Source organism: Cervus canadensis, chromosome 6 (genome assembly GCF_019320065.1).
Source record: "Cervus canadensis isolate Bull #8, Minnesota chromosome 6, ASM1932006v1, whole genome shotgun sequence".
NCBI classification, from domain to species: domain Eukaryota; kingdom Metazoa; phylum Chordata; class Mammalia; order Artiodactyla; family Cervidae; genus Cervus; species Cervus canadensis.
In genome coordinates this window covers 50,653,224-50,672,262 of record NC_057391.1, presented here as the reverse complement: position 1 = coordinate 50,672,262, position 19,039 = coordinate 50,653,224, and the positions used below count along the sequence as shown (strand labels likewise).

Here is a 19,039-nt window from a genome sequence, read left to right as displayed (position 1 = left end):
GGTCTGCACCCCACAGATTAAAACTACAGTCGTGATTTTAACAGAAACAGGGCTAGAACAATACATTCCCAGCGCTGATAGGGGTTGGGTGTTGGATTCCCTTCCAGGTATCCAGAGGAAGGATGAAAAGACACTTAGTTCTGAATTAAAACCTGGAACTCCTTTTCTCATAGAAACAATGTTGCAAATACATTATATGACAGGCCTCTTGAATGAATTGTTCTTCAGTTGCTCAGTCAGGTCTGACTCTTTGCAACCCCATGTACTGCAGCGCACTAGGCTTCCCTGTCCTTCACTATCTCCCAGAATTTGATCAAATTCATGTCCATTGAGTCACTGATGCCATCCAACCATCTCATCCTCTGTCGCCGCCTTCTCCTCCTGCCCTCAATTTTTCCTACCATCAAGGTCTTTTCCAGTGAGTCGACTCTTTGCATCAGGTAGCCAAAGTGTTGGACCTTCAGCATCAGTCCTTCCAATGAATATTCGAGGTTGATTTCCTTTAGGATTGCCTAGTTTGATCTCCTTGCTGTCCAAGGGACTCTCAAAAGTCTTCTCCAGCATCATAGTCAGAAAGCATCACTTCTTCGGTGCTCAACTTTCTTTACAGTCCAACTCTCACATCCATACATGACTATTGGAAAAGCAATAGCTTTGACTAGATGGACCTTTGTTAGCAAAGTAATGTCTCTGCTTTTTAATACGCTGTCTAGGTTGGTCATAACTTTCCTTCCAAGGAGCAAGCGTCTTTTAATTTCATGGCTGCAGTAACAGTCCACAGTGATTTTGGAGCCCAAGAAAATAAAGTCTGTCACTGTTTCCATTTTTCCCCCATCTATTTGCCATGAAATGATGGGACCAGATGCCATAATCTTCATTTTTGGAATGCCCGCTTTTCCACTCTACTCTTTCACCTTTATCAAGAGGCTCTTTAGTTACTCTTTGCTTTCTACCGTTAGGGTGGTGTCATCTGCATATCTGAGGTTATTGATATTTCTCCCAACAGTCTTGATTCCAGCTTGTGCTTCATCCAGCCCGGCAATTCTCATGAGGTACTCTGCATATAAGTTAAATAAGCAGGGTGACAATATACAGCCTTGACGTACTCCTTTCTCAATTTGGAACCAGTCTGTTGTTCCATGTCCAGTTCTAATTGTTGCTTCCTGACCTGTATACAGATTTCTCAAGAGGCAGGTAAGATGGCCTGGTATTCCCATCTTTTTAAGAATTTTCCACAATTTGTTTCCATGCAGTTAAAGGCTTTAGCATAGTCAATGAAGCAGATGTTTTTCTGGAATTCCTTTGCTTTTTCTATGATCCAGCAATGTTGGTAATTTGATCTGTGGTTCCTCTGCCTTCTAAATTCAGCTTGAACATCTGGAAGTTCCTGGTTCATGTACTGTTGAAGCCTAGCTTGAAGGATTTTGAGCATAATCTTGCTAGCATGTGAAATGAGCACAACTGTATGGCAGTGTGAACATTCTTTGGCATTGCCCTTCTTTGGAGTTGGAATGAAAACTGACCTTTTCTAGTACTGTGGCCACTGCTGAGTTTTCCAAATTTGCTGGTATATTGACTGCAGTACTTTAACAGCCTCATCTTTTAGGATTTGAAATAGTTCAGCTGGAATTCCATCACCTCCCCTGGCTTTGTTTGTAGTAATGCTTCCTAAGTCCCACTTGACTTCACACACCAGGATGTCTGGCTCAAGGTGAGTGATCACACCATGATGGTTATCTGGGTCATTAAGACCTTTTTTGTACAGTTCTTCTGTGTATTCTTGTCACCTCTTCTTAATATCTTCTACTTCTGTTAGGTCCATACCATTTTTGTCCTTTATTGTCCTCATCTTGAATGAATAGCAAGTCTGAAATCTAGTCCATTTTATACTATTATATTGTCTTCTGGATAGTTTACTAACAACCAGATTTTGGGAACATGACTTGTCTGTAAAGTGGAGATTCTCTGCGGTTGAGTTTATAATCATGCTACATCATCTGCTATAAATTCAAGGTCATTTTGAGAATTCTTTGTGTTGCTGCAAAGAACTGTATCAGGAGCTATCACCAAGGATAATGGCTTGGAAATAGTTCTATTTGAAAAATAAGTCACAGTTTTTGTCTTTGCTAGAATAGAACTTTATTTATGGTATCAAGATTTTTAAAAATGGTTTTATATTTTAAAGTATGCAATAAATTTTGATACATTAATCTTGGTAATATTTTTCCCATATGAGAAGATTTTAGAAAACAATGTCAAGTGGCTTATAATTCAAAAGAGTTGTTTGACTTGATAATTCTCTGGAATTTCAGCATTATAAATAAAAAATGAAAACAAATAAAACCATTTAAATTAGGATGAAATGCATTTGTAATACAATTTTATGTCCATTAAAATTTGTTTGATTACAGAGAAAATATAGGCTAAAATTATGTGCTTATAAGTTCTAAAAAAATATGACATCCTTGCTTTAAGAAAATGACCCTATTTACTTCCAGCTGTAGAATGCGTTTTGAGATACTTTGCTCTTTGGGATGAGGGGCTGTGTTGCTTGATACAGGCTCCTTTCAGACCATCACTGCATAACTGGAAAATGAAGCAGATGCTGGTCTGTGGCTGGGTGCTGGTGGGAGTGTCTGGTCTTATTAACACGCTGTTTTATCTGAGTCACAGAATCATCCAAGTGAATGAGTCAGATGAAAAGCAAGCTATATATTTTCTCAAGGTCTGATATCTGCCATATTTGACAAAAGTGATATTTAAACAAACATGTGGTAAAATCCTTTTTTAACAAAAGCAGTTTTCATGTTCAGTTCTACATAATGAGAACATTCCAAAATGCATTGGCCCATCTTAACATTACTTTGCTCATGTGGAGAAAATGAATTCTGATGGTAAGATCCATATACAGATAAAAATATGTATACATATATTTGTATATATTCAATACCAGAGATGATCCTGCCTTGTCTGTTAGCACTCAATTCATATTTAAATGAAGAGATTTCTCTTTGGGAGTGTGGTTCATGTTCACACCTGATTTGACAAAATCTGAAGGCCGGCACAAAGTACCTTCTGATTGTATGAGACTTTACAGGGCATCTCTCTGGAACTGGCGACAACAATCTTACATGACAATGAGAGTGTGATGCATGGTTATTTTCCTTTGACAGATGAATAACCAGGAACCCAGAGAGGTGAACTTTGTTGCTTCAGTTTAAACATTTGGTAAGTGATAAAAACAGGGTGTTTCCCCTGAAAGCTGTTTAACACAGAAGATAAGACAGAGGGTGCACGGATCTGTGAATTACTTTCTCTAAGCTGGGCTGCTGATGTGATGTTTGGAAAGTGGTTTTGCTTCTGTCACTTATGAGATCGCTACCAGGTGCTGAAAAGTACACATGGCATTAGACCCCAGCAAACTGTAACCAGCAGCCAGATACACTTTTTACACCTCTTAGAGTGTGTGTGTGTATTTCAGAAGATTCATAACGTATATTTACAATTATCCCTAAATCACCAAAATACCATATTGAGAAATAGCTTTAACTTTTTTCAAGAGCATTTTTCTATACAATCATTCCAATACAGGTATAAAGTATATAAATACAGCCTTGGCACACTTTACCTTTGCAGGTGCACTAAAACACTTTCCCTTTTGCCTTATTCTGCTCACCCTGACTTTTGATTATTTCAAAATTCCTTTACACATCTCTAAGTTCCTTGAGGATGGGGATGGATTTCTTTGAAGCTGACAACTCTCACCCTTTGGCCTAGACAGAGCTATGCATATCGCAGGCATTCAGTAAACCTTTGTTGAATGCACGCACAGGATTTTTATGTACTTCTATTTAGCTAAAGTAGAAGTCTATCTTTAGCATTTTGCCTAAAGAGGTTTGGATTTATAGCAAAACATTATTTTCATAGTAAACAGTTTTTTAAAAAGCATAAGAAACATGGTAATAAATTTAATACAAATGATGCACTGTAACTATTCTTTGGTAATTTTTAACAAATTATTTGGTTTTTTTGACTAAAGTGAAATACTAAAAATATAAAAATGCAACTACAGAAATTAGCTTAATCTGTAAACATAATAAACCCTGTAAACATATAAGTACTACATAATTGTGCAAGTGTAAAGAATGACTAGTAAAGGCAAGTATTATACATTTAACTTAGTTCTTCAAGGCATATTTAGGAATACTGCTTTGTCGAGCTTTAGTTTGAAGAAGGAATTCTTTTAACTAAATGAAAACAGTAAAGAATAATGGCTTTATCAATGAGCCATAGGATATACAGGCAAGAGGGAGGCACTGATACCTTTCAACCTTTGCAAATCTGAATTTGCTTCACATGTCCTATGAACTACCTTGTTTAGTAAAACCGTGTACTAACAAAAGCCAAATACTTTTAAAATGAAGAAGTAAACAGCTTTTTGTAAATGAATCAGTTGACTGAAAATATAGGTAACACACCTTGCAAGATTTTTACAAAAACCTGTTACTGCATGTGCAGTAGGCAGGTCTAAAAAATAATAACTAGCTGCAGGCAGCACTGAATATATTGTCGTGTACTCAGTATTGAAGTTTTTTTCCCCCAAATTTCAGTTCTCCTTCTCAAAAAAATCACACTTTTCACACATGACACTTATCACAGGTATTCACAGTTATCATTTCAGTAGTTTAAGAAAGAACTGCCTGGCAAATACTGTAAAAGAGGTAAATCCAAGGACAAAACACACAATTTCAGGCATACAGGGCTTAAATCCTTGGGTGTGAACTCAAAATAGAACAAAACAACTATGTAAATGCAACACATTACTAAAATGAATGAAATAATGGAAAAGTTGTCAATACTATTTCTTCTAATTTGTTGACATGATTTTCTCCAATATCTGAGAAGCATCAATGGCCAAGGATTAGTAGTTCCCTGGAAAATTTTAAGTCAAGATTTTGCTTTAAAAAAAAGTGGCAGTAAAACACCATAAATGGTTACTTGAAATCTAATCAACGCCATCAAAACCCTGAGTGTTCTCAATGGCCATCTGAAGTTTATCCCACAATTCTTCAAATGACTCATAGGGTGGCAAGTCCAGGCGATTAAAGCTGAAAGAACAGAGAGAGGCTGGTTATGACGGACAGTGAAAAGGTGACAAAGTTCCCAGGGCCAGCTATTCACAGTGCAGCTATTTGTGACTGAATGTTCCAAGAACAGGAAAAGACCTTTTCTCCTCAGGGAGAAGGAAGGTCTAGGATTGGACTCAAGGTATGGACTCTCTTCATGACTTCTTGGTGGTAACCTCTCACCTCCAACCTGACCTCCAAATGTCTGGGTTCCTGTCATTTGAAACTTCAAGAGGGAATGTTCTAGCCCTTTGTGGAATGGCTTATCATTCATGTGATGGAGGCAACATATCATTAACAGTTCAGATGTGTCTCTCCAGGGTTCAGCAACCTGGACTTAAAGCCCAAGCCTGCTTTGTAAAGAAACACCTGTTCCTGAGTTAGTCTCACTGTCTCTCCATCCTCTCCCTCCCATTCCCCACCTCCTTATCTGCCACCAACACGAAATAGAGGGAACTAGACCTGTGTCTAGACTGTGAGAGGACCTGACCTTCTGTGTCTAGACTGTGAGAGGACCTTCTCTCTCTGAAGACTTGGTTCTCGAGGGTCAAAGAAACTGCTTACCAGGTATGAGCTCTTGGCAGCTTCTCAGGCGTGCCCCACTGCTCAACTGTAAATGACTGTGGTCCGTTTGAGCCTATAAGAAAGAGAAGTTACTTTGGTTTCATTTAGCCTTTATAGGAGCTCCTGAACATTTCACAACTCACTTTTGCTAATGCAGCACTTAAAACACACAGATAATTCATCTAGTTTCTTTAAATTCAAAAGAAATAATACTGTCTTGGGCTCATGACTTTACTGTCCAGCTATGAAATGAGGACTCCTATCAGTTCGTCTGTGGTCATGGTATCACTCTGACCTGGGGGGCATGTCTAACAGGACTTTTGCTGTTTCCCAGCCCTGCATTTTCATATACCACCTCTATCTTAGGTACATAGAAAATGGGCATTTTTTTTGAGTGCCACTGAAAATAGCTTTAATTTTTTTTTATTATTTTTCTCTATTGATTTATTTTTTTGCAGTAGATTATACAATGAAAGATGTAAAGATTACCTGAAATTCCACTGTTAAATCTAAGTAAACATCCTATCATTAATCTTTTTCTGCATATACATACGTATAGAATTTTATGTGCATGGGATCATTTATACATGCTACATTTTTCTCTTATTGTGAACATTCTGAGAAACTTTTTCTTCCTTTGGAGTTTTACTCAATTATTCCTTTTGCAATTCTCAACATCCTCCAACCTCCCAGGTCATCAATGCTAACAACCCGATGAGTCACCTTCCATACTTTTCTCTATGTCTCAGACTCATATCCAAACACATGTGTGAGAGTATAACTGTCAGAAGCAGTACTAAAAATACTATTTCCCATGTTACTGTTTTCTCAAAAAGCACTGCTGTTCACACATCACCCATCACAATTATATCTACCGTTAAAATTTCAGTACTTCTGTCATTGTATTTTCCGCAACATGGAATCATATATATTTTCCTGCCTCTTGATTCTCTCACCTGAACACTCCATTTGAAAAACTCCCTATTAAGTCAACCAATATAAATGTAACATACTTCTTTCTTGGGGGGCTAAGCCACACTTCATTTGGGATCACAGTTCCACAAACAGGGCTCAAACCCGAGTGGAAGGGATCAAACCCCTGCAGTGGAAGCATGAACTGCCAGGGAAGTCCCCGTAACATACTTTTTATTGGCTAGATAATACTGTATTGTAATATTAACATTCTGAAGCAACTTCTACTTCTTTTGTAAATCCATAAGAATTTGAATTTATAGTCTAACACTAATAACTCTGGACCTGTGTATGAGATAGTGTGTTAGTTGCTTAGTCGAGTCTGACTCTTTGCGACCCCATTGATTGTAGCCAGCCAGGTCCCTCTGTCCATGGAATTCCCCAGGCAAGAATACTGGAGTGGATAGCCATTCCCTTCTCCAGAGGATCTTCCTGAACCAGAGGTCGAATCTGGAGCTCCTGCATCATAGGCAGATTCTTTACCATCTGAGCCACCAGGGAAGCCAGTATATGAAATATCTCCTCCAAATTCCAAAAAGTGCATGCCATCATTGGGTGACTGTAGGTCTGGGCTGCATATAAGGGGAGCTGGAGATGGAGGGGCTGCCTGCCCTGCTTTGATTTTCTCTACTAACTGGTTAAAGAGCAGGAGGAGAGAATGGAATGTAAGTCAGGGGAAACCACTGGAAAGACAAATCCAGTCAGGTGGGGAATGAGCATGTTGTTGAGTCTCATCCTTCTCCTTGGGAGAGAAGGGGCAGCTGCCTGACAGGTTCTGCAAACAGGTGTTCAGTTAAGCTTAACAAGGAAACCACGTAGGCCAAGGAGGGGATAGAAGGGCTTCGATCTTGGCTATACCTCCTCTGAAAGAGTTGTTTTTCTTGGTGTCTTTAAAAGCAAGTACATGCCATTCCAATAAACAGAATATTTAACTTTGTTTATTCCATTCTTTCCCCCAAATGTATTCTACTATGATATATTCTGTATTTTGTTATACACTTATTAACACCCTGTGGAACTTTATATGCTGTCTATCTTAAACCATCACACCACAGGCAATGTTTCTTCTGTAACAGAATACAGAGTGGGAATCAAATTTAAAATTCAAGAATGGAAAGTAACTTGAATCATTTCCTGTGTTTAGTTTTCTCTTTTGCTATCTCACTGAGAGTCTCTTGGACTGCAAGGGGATCAAACCAGTAAATCCTAAAGGAAACCAACCCTGCCTATTTATTGGAAGGACTTCTGCTAAAGCTGAAGTACTTTGATGCTAAAGCTCCAGTACTTTGGTCATCTAATGGGAAGAGCTGACTCACTGGAGAAGATCCTGATGCTGGGAAAGATGAAGGCAAAAGGAGAAGAGGGCAGCAGAGGATGAGAAGTTTAGACAGCATCACTGACTCAATGGACATGAATTTGAGTAAACTCCGGGAGACAGTGAAGGACAGGGAAACCTGGCACGCTGCAGTTCATGGGCTTGCAAAGAGCTGGACATGATTTAGCAACTGAACAACAAACAACAACAAAATAGAAGGTGTATACATATATTTTTACCTTCTGCGGTGTATCTAACTGTAATCATTTAAAACTATGAATTCTTTTTAACTAATTAAATATTTGTATACATGAAAGAAGACTGAAGACTAGTCAGTCATGAAAAAGACAACTGGCATCAGCTCCATTTTTTAATGATCTATGGAAAAATCCATACCATACAGTTCAGCAAATCCATTCATAGGCACACGGGATGTGCCAGTGACAAACTGAAGTAATCGTATTCTTTTTTCTGAGTCCATCATTAAAACAGCCTGCATAAAATAAAAGCAGCATTTAGGAACATCACTGGAAAAAATGTTAACAAAACTACCCTGAAAAATATGTTACCAGAGTTTAGTTAGAGCCTGAATCATCACTTATGAAATTTGCATGTTTCCTTTACTTCAAGTTATGTTTACAGTAGTTTACAAAGTTCTTGAGACCCCATTTCCAAGGCTTCATGGTAGCTGTTTAGAATGGGGTTATAGCCTAACACAGTGACAAAATTTCCTCTTGGATGTGACTATGTGGCTTTTTAAAAATTGTATTTACTGGCATACACATTTCTCTATCACATTCCAAGAAGCCAAATAGGAGTCCCAGAAAATACACTGCAGGTTACAAGTTCCCTTGAAGAATCCTTCTTTTTAGTAAGGAACCAAGAGTTGATCTCAGGTCACACTGCCACTTACTACATTTTACTTATCTACAAATAAGTATGTATGGAGGTACATGTATATAGTACAAAATAAAAAATTTTTGGGGGGCTATATACTGGGTTGGCCAAAAAGTTCATTCGGTTTAAAAGTAAAATTTAAAAACATATTTTTCATTTTCACCAACAACTTAATTGAATAACATATTCCCTAACCAAGCAAACTTTTTGGCCAATCCAATATATTTTTTGTCTTATCTACATGTGATCCACTAGTATAGGTAAATATGATTGAATCTATCAAGAAATAACTTAAGAAAATGCAAGCCTTCTATTACCTTCCAAAACCACTGGATGACTTGATGATTTATGCTGTAGCCATTTTTGTACTTTGTGTGCTCTCTCCAGTCATTCACATCCACATCTCCCAAGCCACACATCAGAAGCTACATAAGAAGAAATGTCAAACTGTAGACAAGAAAAATCAGGGGTACAAAAGTCCTATTTTAAGAGCAATATTTCTTACCTCTAGTTCATTTTCATCAAAAATTTTGATGAGATCCTGTGGTATCAGTTCAAAAAATCCCTAGAAGAAAGAATATATTTAAAACCCTAGTTAGTAGGGTCAATGGACAATTTCACACTTCAGCATCTGGGTGGGACTAGAGAAATCCCGTACCCACACAGATTCCTACCACCACACGGTTCATGGGCTCTTTAACTGACATTTCAATGTCAGCAAGAAAGTACACATGTCTGTTCTCCCATTGATTCCTCAAAGTGGCTATTTTCAAACCACCCCACACCTTTCAAGCTTCCTTCTTCTCCATGTCACCCTTTCTTTACAGCAGATGATTTCTATTTGAGAGAGAAAATAAAAGCAGCTCTGCCAGATGGAATTCCCCTCAACATTCTGCACCCCAACTTAGCACCAACATCCATGAGGGTCTTGTCCCCATTGCTGTGGAGAGAGGGACCACTTCCTCTCTGTGCTTCACTTGTTTCCCCAAGGATGTCTTCACTAAACTTTTACTAGCACATGTTTTTTTTTTAAAGATTTTTTGGGGGATGTGGATAATTTTTCAAGTCTTTATTGAATTTGTTACAATACTTCTTCTGTTTTATGTTTTGGTTTTTTGGCCATGAGGCATGTGGGATCTTAGTTCCCTAAGAAGGGATGGAACCTGTGCCCCCTGCATTGGAAGGCAAAGTCTTAACCACTAGACCACCAGGGAAGTCCCTATTAACTCACTCTTGATGCATCTAAATTTGTTCAAGCCATATCTCATTCAAAACAAAATAAGAAAGCAAATCCCTCTTTCTTCTCTTCACACCCACATTCTGGACAGTGTTACTACACATCACCAAATCCACTTGCTCCCCCTCATCTATCCCTCAACCACTGTAATCTGACCTCTTCACCAATGCTTCCCTGAAACAGTCCTGGAGAAAGTCAAAGACAACTTTGTGGCTACATCTAATGAATACTTTCTAGTTCCCTATCTTATCTGACTTCTCTATACTATGATATTGTTGACAATACCTTTGTTCTCAAAACTCTGTCTGCTGTTGATGGCTTTCCTCTTATGTCTCTGCCTTTGCTGATTTTCTCTGATGTCTCCTTTCCTCCTGTCCATTCTTTAAATGTTGGTGTTCCCACATCCTCATGTGTGGCCATCCACTTGCACCATTCTTACCATTCTTTTGAATTTTCCATCTTGTTTAGTCCACAGCTCCACTACAGAAAGCAGATAGTCCCCAGACCTCCATCCTTTAAGTCACCCTGAGCTATAACTCTCTCTTCCTGAGTATCATTCATGTGCATGCACAGCTGTGTTCCCACTGTCTTGATCATTTCCCCTGGGGTGATTCCAACACTTGCTCCACTAGCCTCTGCTGCTTGTCTCACCCTCCTCTAGCTTACTATTCATTCATACCACTTCCAGAAAGCTCTGAGCAAAATATACTTTGAATCTTGGTATTTTATTGTTAACAGCCTTTAATGCCACCTTCCTTCCTCACTGGACTTCAGAGAAAACACCCAACAAATAGGCCCCTCATCATCAGGTTCCTCCCATCTCTCCAGACTTAGTTTGCCTCTTGCAGCCCCGTTGGCTCAGATGATAAAGAATCTGCCTGCAATGTAGGCAACCTGGGTTGGATCCCTTGGTTGGGAAGATCCCCTGGAGAAAGGAATGGCTACCCACTCTAGTATTCTTGCCTGATGAATTCTATGGACAGAGCAGCGTGGCAGGCTACAGTCCATGGGGTTACAAAGAGTTGAACATGACTGGGCAATTAACACTTGCACCCTCTCATCCAGTACAACTGCTTGTATTTTCTCTAACGTGTGCCCAGTTTGTCTTATTACTAGACTTGACATGTGTCGCTCCCTCTGCTTGGAACTGCATGTCCTTCTTCTCTCTGGCTGGCCAGTCCCTGTCCCCCTCGCATGCCCCTGCCCCCACCTCTTCCCGCTTTCGTTTCTACCTCTCCTCTGCTCACCTAGTACTGTGAGCTCCCCTGGTCCATTTCACCCTTAGATTCTCTGCTCCTCGACGACAGGACCTATGTCCTTTTGCCTTGCACAGCACCAGACACATGGTCAGTGCTCAGTATCGAATAAATGAAAAAGTGTGTGATAACTATTTAACAGAAGACTTTTAATTAGCTTAGGAAATGAGTGCCTTGGCAACAGCCTAAATGTCCATCAATTTGGAACTTTAAGTGACTTATGAATTTACATTATGAATAAAATACAGCTACAAAGAAAGGTCACTATATATCTTGATATGTAAAACACCTCCAATAAGTATTTGACAAGAGAAGGAAGGGAGTCACAAACCAACATGTATGGCATGATCCCATTTAGGAAAAGACATAAACGGCATGTTCCAGGGGTTCCCAGAGGCTTCCCTAGTGGCCCAGATGGTAAAGAATGTGCCGGCAAAGCAGGAGACCTGGGTTCAATCCTTGGGTTGGGAAGATCCCCTGGAGAAGGGAATGGTTACCCACTCCAGTATTCCTGCAAGGAGAATTCCGTAGACAGAGGAGCCTGGCAGGCTACAGTTCATGGAGTTGAGAAGAGTTGGACACGATGAGTGATTAACACTTTCACTTTTCAGGGGTTCCCAACCCCTGGGGCATGAATAAGTGCTGGTCTGGGGAACTGGGCCACACAGCAGGAGGTGGGGGTGGGCGAGCCAGTGAAGCTTCATCTGCTACTCTCCATGACTTGCATTACTGCTGAATTATCCCTCCACCTGACCCCAAGATCCACAGAAAAATTGTGTTCCGTGAAACTGGCCCCTGGGGCCAAAAAGTTTGTGGCCTGCTGATATATTCCACATCCCTCTAGGACTTTTGTCCCTTTGTTCACCTATGTTTAATTAAGGTGAGGGGAGGGGACTATAAAAGGTGAGGGGGAATCCATGTTATGGAGGACTGTTTATTGCATGGACTTCTGGAATGACTGCTTTTTAACTCAACATCTATTCATTTAATACTCTGTTAGTATGAAAACAAGGGCTTCCCTGCTAGTTCAGCTGGTAAAGAATCCACCTGCAATGCAAGAACCCCGGTTCAATTTCTAGATCAGGAAGATCCCCTGGAGAAGGGAAGGCTACCTCCTCCAGTATTCTTGGGCTTCCCTGGTGGCTCAGCTGGTAAAGAGTCCGCTTGCAATGTGGGAGACCTGGGTTTGATCACTGGGTTGGGAAATCTCCTACAGAAGGGAATGGCTACCCACTCCAGTATTCTGACATGGAGAATTCCATGGAGTGTATAGTACATGGGATTGCAAAGAGTCGGACATGACTGAGTGACTTTCACTTCACTTCAGTATGAAAACATGGGCTTCCCTGGTGGTTCAGACAGTAAAGAATCTGCCTACAATGCAGGAGACCTGGGTTCCATCCCTGGGTGGGGAAGATCCCCTGGAGAAGGAAATGGCAACCCACTCCAGTATTCTTGCCTGGAGAATTCCACTGACAGAGGAGCCTGGTGGGCTACAGTTCATGGAGTTGCAGAGTTGGACACGACTGAGCAAGTAACACTTTACTTCAGTATGAAAACATAATTTAAAATGGATTTAAAAAGCAAATCACATACTACTTTTTTCTCTGATACAATAAGGTCCCCCTTTTCTCTGATATGATATGGACTGTGCTTTGAAACTACAGAAGAGGAAACAAAAGAAAATGAATACCTCTTTAAAAGCAGCCATTTGCTTCTGGATTCGGTTTACAAATCGCCATTGTATTACAAGACTAGAAGAAATAAAACATTTTATCTTTTTCACAGGGAATAAGAAAAGATGTTAAGGTACAGGTATTCTGGTTAGAAACAAAAAATAAAGACTAGCTAAGCCCAAGGCAAGAACAGAATGAGTGAGTAAAAGTATAGAATTTTTATAGAAAAGAATATTGAGACTCTGACTCTAGAGAAAGAAAAAGAAGATACAAAGAATCTTCACAGAAAGTACAAAATTATTTCCAATAAAGTATTTACTAAAAATAGTAAAGTATAACAAAATACTTACTAAATATATTCCTTTTTGTTCTTATTGGTGACAACTATTTCCGATCCACCATTTTTCAACTCATGTTGATGTGTCTGAAATTAAGCATGATACCTTGATACGTTATTTTAGTGAAAAAAATAAAGTATACATATTACAGTTACACAAGAAGCCTGGTGTTTTAAATTTAATCCACTCAAAAGCTAAGGAAACTTGAAAAAAAAAAAAGCTAAGGAAACTTGAAATATTAGTTTTATTAAAATACATATGAAATGAGTCAAAAGTCAAAGAAGCAGAAATTCTTTCTGAGAGACAGCTTTTGTTATGGGAAAATAAATTTTAAAATAGAATGCAGAAATGTGTTGAGTACATGCATTATTTAAGGTCTAAATTTATAAAATTTTGCTTAAGTTATTAAACTTAAGTTCTAAAGCTTCACAATTTATGTACCATTTAAATAAATCAAAATTTACAAACCTGTCCAAAAAGTTCTTCATCTATGACAAACCTGAGGTCCAATTCTGTTGGATCATTTTCAAGAATCCATCTTAATGAATTGTAATACTCACTATCCTAGATGGGATAAATTGCATATTTAAAATTTGTATACAGAAAGAATATACATGAATCTGCAAAAAAAGTAGCCGAAGTCTGAATAACTGGACAAAAGATGATAAGGTCAGATGGATCTCTTTTACACACACACACACATTACAAAAAGAAATGAATAGTAAGTACATGAGTATAAATACAAATACTGGGACTTCCCTGGCAGTCCAGTGGTTAGGATGCCATACCTCCACTGCAGGTGGGTGTGAGTTCCATCCCTGGTTGGGGAACTAAGATCCAGCAGGCCACAGGGTGTGGCCAAAAAAAAAAAAGCATTTATCAATAGCATGGTGCCTGCTTAAAAGTTTAGAAGTCTATTTCTGTTTGGAAGCAGTGGAGGTACAGATTTTTATTATCCAGTTAAAGGGTCAGTTCTGAGATATATCAGATATATATCTGATATATATCTGAGTAACTTCCATGATACTCAGAGGCTCTCAGCATCTGTCCATACGGCCAATGAGACTGTGTTTGAAATGCTTAAGTAACTATGAGGAGACTGCTATTTATACTTGACCCTAAATTGAAGAAAAATCTCAACTTAAATACAGAACCTTAATTTTTCAACTCCAATAACTATGCGGTGTTATGATTTATAAAGAAATATACTGTTTATGGGCTTCCCACATGGCACTAATGGTAAAGAACCCAACTGCCAATGCAGGAGACATAAGAGATGCAGGTTCGATCCCTGGGTTGGGAAGATCCCCTGGAGGAGGGCATAGCAGCCCACTCCAGTATTCTTGCCTGGAGAACCCCATGGACAGAGGAGCCTGGAGGGCTATAGTTCACAAAGAGTCAGACACAACTGAAGCAACTAAGCATTCATGCACATAATGTTCACACTGATATTATGTCACAAGAAAGGTACTTGGTACCATGGAAGAGGTCTTGGAATCTATGTGTTCTACATGTTATATGATGCTATTCAGCATGGGTTACAAGGCTATAGTCAAGGATTTAATTCTTGGGTTTCTGTTTCTCTGTAGTAGCCTAATTTCAAAACTTTGCTTTGGACTGCCAGTTTGAAAACATGTCATTCATCACAAATGATCACAATTCAAATACTGACACAAGAGACATATAAAATTATTTTATATAGCATGCTGAAGTATTTAGGGAGAAATTTACTCATACCTGAAACTTTCTTTGAAATGCATCAAAGAAACAAGATGGATTGATGAATAGGGAGCAGACATGTGGATAGGTATGTCATGAAGTAAGTATGGATAAAAAGCCAATTGTGGAATCTGGGTGGTGGATATATACATATCCATTGTAAAACTTTTTCAACTCTATTATATGTTAGTAAATTTTCAAAATAAAATGTTGGGAGAAATGTTCATTTATATTTGGAACATCTATTGATTTCTTCATCATTAAAAAGTCTTTAAAATATTCAGTTGCCTGTTAAATTATAGTTTATATGATAAATGAAAAAGACATACCACTGATTCCATATCATGAAGTGTTATTGGCTTGTGCAGCATCATCTTGTAAAATGGGCGGATGAAAAAACCTTGCAAAAAATCAAATATATTTAAAATGATTACCAAGCAAAAGAAATCAGATAATTACATACCAAAAAGTTTTATGCTTAATACTAACCATCTAAGTAAAGTAAATCAGAAAGAGAAAAACAAATATTGTATATTAACGCATATAAACGTAATCTATAAAAATGGTACTGACGAACCTATTTGCAAGGCAGGAATAGAGACATAGACATAGAGAACAGACTTGTAGACACAGTGGGGGAAGGAAGGTGGGATGAATTGAGAGAGTAGCATTAAAACATATACACTACCCAGGGGTGGTACTAAGATGGCAGCGGAATAGGATGGGGAGACCACTTTCTCCCCCACAAATTCATCGAAAAATCTTTGAACACTAAGCAAATACCACAAAACAACTTCTGAACATTGGCAGAGGACACCAGGCACCCAGAAAGGCAGCCCATGGTCTTTGAAAGGAGGTAGGACAACAGATAAAAAGAGAGACAAAAGAGTTAGGGACAGAGACCCGTCTCGGGGAGACAGTCATAAAAGAGGAGAAGTTTCCAAATACCAGGAAACCCTCTCATCAGCGGGTCTGTGGGAGTTTTGGAATCTCAGAGGGCAACATAACTGGAAGGAAAAAATAAATAAATAAAACCCACAGATTACGCGCCTAACTGCAACTCCCAGCGGAGAAGTAGCCCAGAGGCTCACGTCCACCACCAGCAAGTGGGGGCTGAACAGGGAGGCGCGCGCTGCATTGCTTTGGGTAAGGATTGAGCCTGAAGGCCCTGAGCGCAATCTGAGGGAGCTAACACGAGATGGCAACCCAAACTGTGGGATAGCCAGAGAGAGGAAAAAAAAAAAAGAGAGAGAGAGAGAGAACTTTCCCGTAAAAAGCTCTAACCTAAGGCATTGCCATGTCTGCTCACAGAACATAGGACTGAGTGAATACCAGAGAAGAGCTAGCCAACAGTGGACCGGCCCATCCCTCGCCGGAGGCAGAGAGGCAGGCGGCGACAGCCAGAGCCGGAAGGTAAGGGGAAAACTTGGCCCCAGAGACGGCATCCTCTACCAAACCGTGAGCAGGCTCCCAGTTGCTAACCAAGTCTTCCTGGGATCCTGGATAGCTGACATCCACAAGGAGGGTGGCAGCCAGAGATCGGCTCCCCAGAGGAGACACACGGGCACACCTGAGGCAGCGCTCCCGCTGCACCCCCGGGAAACCGAGTGGCTGGGACGCGGAGGTGATAAGACGCACCGCCCACCTGGGGAGTGTGCGCTCGCCAAGCACCTGGTCACCTGAGCGGCTCGGACCTGGGAAGGGCATAAAACTCAGGCCCAACCAGGTCTGTGCCTTTGTGGAGTACCCGAGAACCTGAACCTGAGTGGCTCAGACCTGGGAAGTGCACGCAACCTAGGGCCCGCCTTAGACAGTTCCCCTCCAGAGCAACGTGGAGCCTGAGCAGTGTAGAAGGGGAAAGCAAACATATGGTGAGCGGGGGCAAACCCAGCGTGGCCCAGACACTGAGAGCACTCCCCACACACGCCAGTGATATTTGATGGCAGTGTTCCTCCCTCCCCGCAGCACAACTGAACAAGTGAGCCTAAATAAATGACCACTTTCACCCCCTTGTGTCAGGGCAGAAGTTAGATACTGAAGAGACATGCAAACAGAGGAAGCCGAAACAAACAAAGAAGAGGGAACCGCTTTGGAAGTGACAGGTGCAACAGATTAAAACCCTGTAGTTAGCACTGGATACACTGGAAGGGGCCTATAGACCCTGAGAAGAAGTATAAGCTGGAACAAGGAACTATCTGAAACTGAACTGACCCCACATTGCCCTCTATGGCTCCAGAGAAATTCCTAGATATATTCTACTATTATAATTTTTTAATTTTTTTTTTTTTACTTTTAAGTTCTTTATTACTCCTTTAAATTTTTAAAATCTACTATTAACTTGCAAAAAAAAGACCCTATTTTTAAAGCAAATTTCATATATGTATATTTTTATAACTTTTGTGATTTTGTTTTGTTTTTTTAATATTGTAATTTTGAGAGTCTAACCTCTACTCTGGATTTTTAATCTTTACTTTTTGGTATTTGTTATCAATTCCAATTTCCTTGGAAGGAAAGTTATGACCAACCCAGATAGCATATTAAAAAGCAGAGACATCACTTTGTCAACAAAGGCCCGTCTAGTCAAGGCTATGGTTTTTCCAGTGGTCATGTATGGATGTGAGAATTGGACTGTGAAGAAAGCTGAGCACCGAAGAATTGATGCTTTTGAACTGTGGTGTTGGAGAAGACTCTTGAGAGTCCTTTGGACTGCAAGGAGATCCAACCAGTCCATCCTAAAGGAGATCAGTCCTGGGTGTTCATTGGAAGGACTGATGCTGAAGCTTTAACTCCAATACTTTGGCCACCTCACGCAAAGAGCTGACTCATTGGAAAAGACCCTGATGCTGGGAGGGATTGGGGGCAGGAGGAGAAGGGGACGACAGAGGATGAGATGGCTGGATGGCATCACCGACTCGATGGACATGAGTTTGAGTAATTTTCGGAGTTGGTGATGGACAGGGAGGCCTGGCGTGCTGTGATTCATGGGGTCGCAAAGAGTTGGACACGACTGAGTGACTGAACTGAACTGAACTGAATCATTTCTGTACCTTTAAGAATCCAATATTCAGTACATTTTTACTTAAGAGTGTGATTACTGGCTTGATTGCTCTCTCCCCTTTTGACTCTCCCTTTTCTCCCCCAGGTCACCTCTATCTCTTCCCTCCCACTTCTCTTCTCTGCTTAACTCTGTGAATCTCTCTGGGTGTTCCAGGCTGTGGAGAACACTTAGGGAACTGATCACAGGCTAGATTGGTCTCTCTCCTTTTGACCCCCCTCTCCTCTCCTCCTGGTCACCTCTAGCTCCTTCCTCCCTCTTCTCTTGTCTATGGAACTCTGTGAACCTCTCTGAGTGTTCCAGACTGTGGAGAGCAAATAGGTAACTGATTACTGGATAGATTGCTCTCTCCCCTTTCGACTCCCCCTCTTCTCCTGGTCACCTCTATCTCCTTCCTCCCTCTTCTCTTCTCCATGTAACTCTCTGAACCTTTCTGAGTGTCCCCCACTGTGGAGAATCTTTTCACCATTAACCTAGCTGTTTTATCATCAGTGCTGTATGGATGGAGACGTCTTGGGGCTACTGTAAGAATAAGACTGAAAGCCAGAGGCAGGAGGCTTAAATCCAAAACTTGAGAACACCAGAAAACTCCCGACTCCAGGGAACATTAATCGACAAGAGCTCATCCAAAAGCCTCCATACCTATACTGAAACCAAGCTCCACCCAAGAGCCAACAAGTTGCACAGCAAGACATACCAAGCTAATTCTTCAACAACACAATAACATACCCTGAGCACAAAAATATAGGCAGCCAAAAAGTCACATCAAACCCATAGACATCTCAAAACTCACAATTGGACACTTCACTGAACTCCAGAGAGAAGAGATCCAACTCCATCCATCAGAACACCAACGCAAGCTTCCCTAACCAGGAAACCTTGAC

General features: G+C 40.3%; 1 protein-coding gene across 2 annotated transcripts in view; it reads right to left on the bottom strand.

The window, feature by feature from the left end:
• Positions 1-2,122: 2,122 nt before the first annotated feature.
• NEDD4 (NEDD4 E3 ubiquitin protein ligase) overlaps positions 2,123-19,039 on the bottom strand; it is a 132,608-nt gene continuing 115,691 nt past the window's right edge. For both annotated transcript variants that reach the window (XM_043471894.1, XM_043471893.1), the window contains 9 exons: positions 15,430-15,500; positions 13,850-13,945; positions 13,394-13,467; positions 13,061-13,121; positions 9,380-9,439; positions 9,192-9,299; positions 8,374-8,470; positions 5,691-5,763; positions 2,123-5,108 (listed from right to left, as the gene is read on the bottom strand). In XM_043471894.1, coding sequence (XP_043327829.1) covers positions 5,006-5,108; positions 5,691-5,763; positions 8,374-8,470; positions 9,192-9,299; positions 9,380-9,439; positions 13,061-13,121; positions 13,394-13,467; positions 13,850-13,945; positions 15,430-15,500 — 743 coding nt within the window. In that variant the 3' untranslated portion in view covers positions 2,123-5,005. The remainder of the gene's footprint in view (positions 5,109-5,690; positions 5,764-8,373; positions 8,471-9,191; positions 9,300-9,379; positions 9,440-13,060; positions 13,122-13,393; positions 13,468-13,849; positions 13,946-15,429; positions 15,501-19,039) is intronic.